At 38.8% G+C, this 5,834-nt stretch overlaps 1 protein-coding gene across 1 annotated transcript; it reads right to left on the reverse strand.

Moving 5' to 3' along the window:
- Positions 1–877: 877 nt before the first annotated feature.
- SPC98 (spindle pole body component 98) lies at positions 878–4,769 on the reverse strand. The gene is made up of 3 exons (XM_089815110.1): positions 1,987–4,769; positions 1,397–1,836; positions 878–1,300 (listed from the first exon to the last, which is right to left on the reverse strand). Exons 1-2 carry the CDS (start codon positions 4,260–4,262, stop codon positions 1,506–1,508), a joined length of 2,607 nt encoding a protein of 868 aa, XP_089671236.1. The 5' UTR covers positions 4,263–4,769; the 3' UTR covers positions 878–1,300; positions 1,397–1,505.
- Between the last annotated feature and the right edge of the window lie 1,065 nt (positions 4,770–5,834).

Genomic DNA, 5,834 nt, shown 5'->3' on the forward strand with positions numbered 1-5,834 from the left:
TGACATGTTGCATCTGCTAACATATCATGGCTCTATGGTTGGGTTCATTGGCTTAATGGGATTTCTCCCTATGAAAATAAGGAACAACAAAAACCAAAGAAATAATTAATTAACACAATCATCCATGTGAAACAAGATATGCGAACACCAAATCATGTAAATATAAAAATACAAAACAAAATAAAATAAATGATAACCTAGTGTAATATCATATCTCAATACAACTACCAAGGAAACGGAAGATGCAAAATACCCAGGTTTTTCAGCCCAATATATCTCTACAAAATAAAGATCATTATATAATAACATCCCAAGCAGGATAAGAAAAGATATTATTGATTCATTTTTATCACATTTGATATTATGAATTCTTCATTTAACATAAAAATTTCAATGCATATGTAACCATGTGTACAGTGGGGTTGTCAGATTCACCATCTAGCCAAGTGATGGTCTCAATATGTTCTATAGTAGATCTTCAAAATCCATTTGGTGAAGCGCTTCTTCAGAGGTAATATTGACCCAAGAATGTAATAGCTTGAATTTAAAATTTTAAACTATTAAACAATATTAAGTGCAGTCCATAATTCACTGGAGTTAATAACTTCTAGGCTAAGCCCTGTATTCTTCCTCTTGCTTTTGGTTCTACAAACAATATTCCTCAAGAGCTGATTCATTGATTTCAGGTTTGAACTGCCAGAAAGACAACCCATATAACATCCAATAAAAATGCTTCTAATTGCAACCTTGAAATTTGCAATTGATCTGAAAGTTTGTATAGGACATAAGTGCATGGGGCTCTTCCTAAAAAATCATTGACCTGTTACCATTTGAATTGGAAAAGTGGTAGCCGTGTGAAGCAAGATATGCAAATATGTTAGACTCTGAATCTTACAAGCAATTCTCCATTTATGTAAATTCCTTTTGGATACAAAACTACTGACTTCTAAGCAAGAAAAGTCACCATGGCACTCAGTGATCTTTCTTGTATTGAACAGCAGCTATGACAATTTCACGGTAAATCAGAAAATTTAACAAAAATTACAACAAAATCAAGAACAAAGCACGTATAGTACAAGGCAGCCAACTTTCAATGCTGCACATAATGGAAAGAATGCTTCCTAGCAACTCAAAGTCAACGAAGCAATTTTGTATATTTTGAATTGTCAATCTTGTGTTAGAGAACTATTAAGCAATACATGCAATATTGTCAACCAAACAATACTGAAATACCTTGGATCAATGCCACACACTAGAATATTCCACTCAATGATATGGGGTTAAAGGCTGAAAAAATAACCTGCATAGAAATTTTAAAAAATCTGTTAAATATAATATCAAATTTTGGAAAGCAATTTTTTCTAACATACAGAAGTCCTCATTGAAAACCACTTACCAGAGCCTCAACAAATTATAATATTGAAGCCGGTAGTAACTTCAGGAACTGATTAGGCTACTGAAGATCACTCAAAATGGGATGAAGACTTCAAAGCAATGTCAATGTTTCAATCATTCTGTGACTGCTTTCCCGCTCTCAGAGAAGTTCTCCTTGATCTAATTGGTGAAGTGATTGTATTCAGATTCTGTTGGCTGTAAAATTCAGTGAAATCAAGACGAAAGGACAGAAATTTCAAATCAACATGCTGCTGGAGAGGAAGTTGTGCAATGAATCCCTCCAATAGAGACAAATGCTCAACAGCAATAGCATCCATCTCTTCTCCCATGGTACGCAGAAATTCTCCTGTGAGTTGTAAGGAAGATTTCCTTCCTCCCCCAACCCATGATCCCAGCCTCTGAGGTTCTCTCTTTTGCTTGTTTCTTGATAACATTTCACCTCTACAAGAAATAAGTTAAATACAAAACCTCAATTGTTGAAGAATAAAGGATGGTAAGAATAAAAAATACATACGGACTGTTATATAATCCATTTGCAATTGTCACAGAGAAAAAATAAATAAACTAGAAGCAAAATAGTAGCAATTTTACCTAGCCTGCATTTCACGAGCGCCTTCATACAATCTATCAGCATGACTTCTAAAACGTAAAATTAGGTCAAACAATGCAAACAATGTTTTACAGAGTTGATGAGAGCGCTCCCCGAGAAGAGACTTCTCAAGAATAGAATCAAGGTATTTTTCATGAGCAGCTATAAGTTCATCAAGATCTCGTGCTTGTTCCATTTCATCCAGAAAGTCCACCCATGAGTACTCAAGAACTTCAAACATTATATAGTACTGGAGATTTGTAACAAAATGATTCATCTCATTTCTTAATGTTTGACACCGCCTTAAGACTGCTACAAGTTGCAACTTCCCTCCACCATCCTTAGTGGCAAATAGCCTAGCAATAGTGCAGTTTGGTTTCATAGTCTGCCAAGTTGCACTAAGAGCGTGTTCCACACGTTTAAGTTTCCAAAGGAAGTTGAAAATTTTGAGATATCTAGTCATGACAGCTTCTGTAAAGATAGTGTTCAGCGGATCTCTTACATTATACTCCAAGGAGAATACATCCCAGCCCCTATCACCACTATTGTGAGGCATCATCTTTACTCTCAACCTGTCCAATATATCTGTATCATCATATTGGGCATTGGAGGCACGAATTGCACTTTCAAGGAGCCCTGCAAGCTTAAAGGAACTTATAGTATTAGCAGGTTGTGATAGATCAGGACCCACAATATCCATGAGATACTGAATGAAGTCACCTTGGCCTAGAAGCAAATATCTTTTAATTGCAAGACAATGCTCCCTAAATTTGTAGCGACCATACATTATCTCTATCAAATGCTTATCTATCCTTTTAGCCGCTTCCACAACCAATGTCTCCAATGCCTCGGTCTCCCCATAACCAAGGCCACCCCTTCTGGTCGAAGTCCCTGCAGCAGCAGCAGCTTCTGCAGCTGCATCCGCCCAGCCCTGATCCTCACAGCACACTCGTAGAAAATTGATAGATTTCCCTGTCCTCAAGATCCTCTTTGCAAGAGGCTCTGGAATAAACAACGGCAGCATGGCACTGTGAAGATGGTACCCATCCCGCCATAAGGCTTCAGTTTTGAGATTTGCTGCTTGTCCAATGACAAAAAACTCAGAAAATATATCATTCAACTCCCCTTCCAAAACCCAACTCCTCACCATTTCATACAGAGGTGAACAAACCCTTCTCAGCAACCTCTTCATGAAATCCCTAACCAGAGGATCACCGTGCTGGGCATGCATGTGGATTGCACCAGCCATGGCTCCTCCCCTCAAACTCTTACAATCATCAACCAAAACAGCCATCAATCTCATTCTCACAGTGGGCTCGGCAAGCCACACCATCAACCTCCGCAAAGACAAATAATTCCCCACACTCTTCCCTTCCACCAATACTGGTATAGGATTATGCACTTGCCCTTCCAAGACCGCAAGCAGTTTATAGTAATCCGACAGCTCCTCCTGCAACGCAGCGCAGAAGGCCTGCCCCACGGTTCCAATTGCCTCGATAGGCCCACACTCAACACTCTCTGAAATATAACCCTTAACCTTCTTATAAAGCCATCCCAACTCGCAAAGCCTCCTAACCAGAATACGTGTGCCCCTGGGCACCCTGCAAGATTCCAGCACTGCAAAACCATCTAAATCCTTATCAAATTTAACATAGCGGCCGTCAATACCTTGGCAAGCATATAGAACATCCTTAACCAGGGCACCCTCGGTCACTTCACACTCTTCACGGCAAACTTCCACATACTCCCGAAACGCCAAGGCCCTTGCATTTTCGGGGTCTTTAGAAAGCAAAAGCAGCCCACCTGGATGATGATTTTCTAGGGTTTTATACTGATCTAGGGTTTTCTTACGATTGTTACTGTCATTATCAAGCTGTAAACCCCTGAAGTTATCGGGAAGAGCATGAAGGCCGCCTGCAGAGGCAGGGACAGAGATAGTCGAGGTAAAAAGACCCCCCCTCTCCTTCCTCTGGTCCTCCGAAATGGCTCTCAACAAGTACAGCACAGCCCATTTGTTCTCAACGCCGGACTGAGCAGAAAACCGGCGGTATAAATCAGCAAAAGTAAGGGCATCAGAAGATCTACCTTGGTGTACGAGCTGCCGCTTGATGGATTCCGCCATGGCCGCCTCGTCTGTGGCCAGCGAAGGCGTTATTCTGCTACCCACTATTCGCATTGCATACTGGTAAGTCTTCTCCACTCCCTCCTCCCCCACATTATCTCTCGGCACCATGCGCAACACCAAATCCCGCACCAATCTCGCTACCTGGTCTCCCATCTTCAATCTGTTTTCCTTCAAAACAACTTCATTTCCTCACCATACCTGTTTTGACGCAGTACAGGCGCCCCTTTCTTCCGGACGCCGCCAAAACAACTTCATTTCCTCACCATACCCAGAATTCTACTGCGTCTTCAGACCCCGATCCAGAGCAACCTCCCTGAGATTAAAAACAAACACTCATGATCTTGGTTTAGTCGATGCGGGCTGGGTTCGATCGCCTGACCTGTGATCCAACAATTCCCTCCAGCTATGATCCAAAGTGATGTATTCAGCTGAATTTGGAATTATTTTACTGCTATATTTTACTTGTTTGGGTCTGGGCGGATCTCCTGGTCTTGGATTTCAGTTTTGTTTGAGAGGAATTCTTGGGTATTCAGTACTATTTTTTTTGGTTACTTAAATGGAGGTCAATTATTTGAAAAATATTTGAATTGGGAGGGATGTCGTAATTTGTGTTTGGATTAGATTTTTTCCGGACTAATGCCTAAATAATAATCTTGAGTTGGGGATATTGTTTTTTCATTTTGTTAGGGAAAGTATATAGATGCTTTTTTGCAGCTCATTTCATGGTTGTTGACCATGTTTTTATGCAAGAATTGAACAATTTGATATGTTGTGATTATGTTAGATTTGAATGACTTGATATGCTGTCAATCTTTTAATGATTTGATATGTTGTGATTATGGAATATTTGAATGATTTTATATATTGTCATTTTCTTTTAATGATTTGATATGTTTAGTGATTAATATTCTTTTGGAGCGATATTGTTAGGCATTGGGTTTATAGAATAGTAAGTTGGAGATGGTTTTGGAAAAAAATTAAAATTAAAATTAATTGTATCATATTTTGATAATCTATAGAAATTATTGCAAATGTTTATTGTTACATTTTATTTAAAGTTTTTATTAGTGCATTGTATCACTCTTTCTAATCTATCATCAAGTTGATAAAAAGGAGTTGATATATGGGGAGAGTCTTAAGGTGGAGCATCCTAACTTTGTGCCCCTGAAATATGTCTTAGATATTTCAAAATATTTTAAATTTTGTGTGGTTGTTTACTTGTTAGTTGCCCCACTTAAAAACTTTGGTTTCAAGACCACATGGTCAAATATGATGCCACATTACAAGTCATTTAAGCCAAGTTGTCAAAAATGGTCCGAAAAAAGTGGTAAACCTCATGATTGTGCACTATGTCATGTTTATTGGTGTCTTGATGTGGCATCACTATTGAGATGTGGAGCCTAATTGAGGTTAATTTTTCCCCACTTTATTTGATGTGGTTTTCTCCCAAATTTTTTCTATGGGGGTTTGGGGATAGCGCCCCCAAGACGAGGTCTTAGAGCAAAGCCATAGGTGCACTTGAGCGACTTTATTATTGTAAAAGGCTATTTTTCTATTGGATGACGTATTCTAGCCCTAATTTTGTAAGAAGCAAAAAACTTGTATAAAATGACTTAGGGTTAGGGATTCATAAGGTATGATGAAATTGTACCTTCTTGTAGCAATATTGAATTGTAAGGGATTACGGATTGTAATTAGGTTGTAATCACTAGATAATAAGAATAT

This window comes from Cupressus sempervirens, chromosome 2 (genome assembly GCF_028749045.1).
Source record: "Cupressus sempervirens isolate cs-2001-9-10 chromosome 2, ASM2874904v1, whole genome shotgun sequence".
Classification (NCBI taxonomy): Eukaryota; Viridiplantae; Streptophyta; class Pinopsida; order Cupressales; family Cupressaceae; genus Cupressus; species Cupressus sempervirens.

Bases quoted from the DNA above. Each gene is read 5' to 3' on its own strand.
- SPC98 (XM_089815110.1), bottom strand. From the start codon at position 4,262: ATGGGAGACCAGGTAGCGAGATTGGTGCGGGATTTGGTGTTGCGCATG. The intron at 1,837-1,986 runs GTAAAATTGCTA...TATTTCTTGTAG, and splicing joins GCTCGTGAAATGCAGGCTAG to AGGTGAAATGTTATCAAGAA.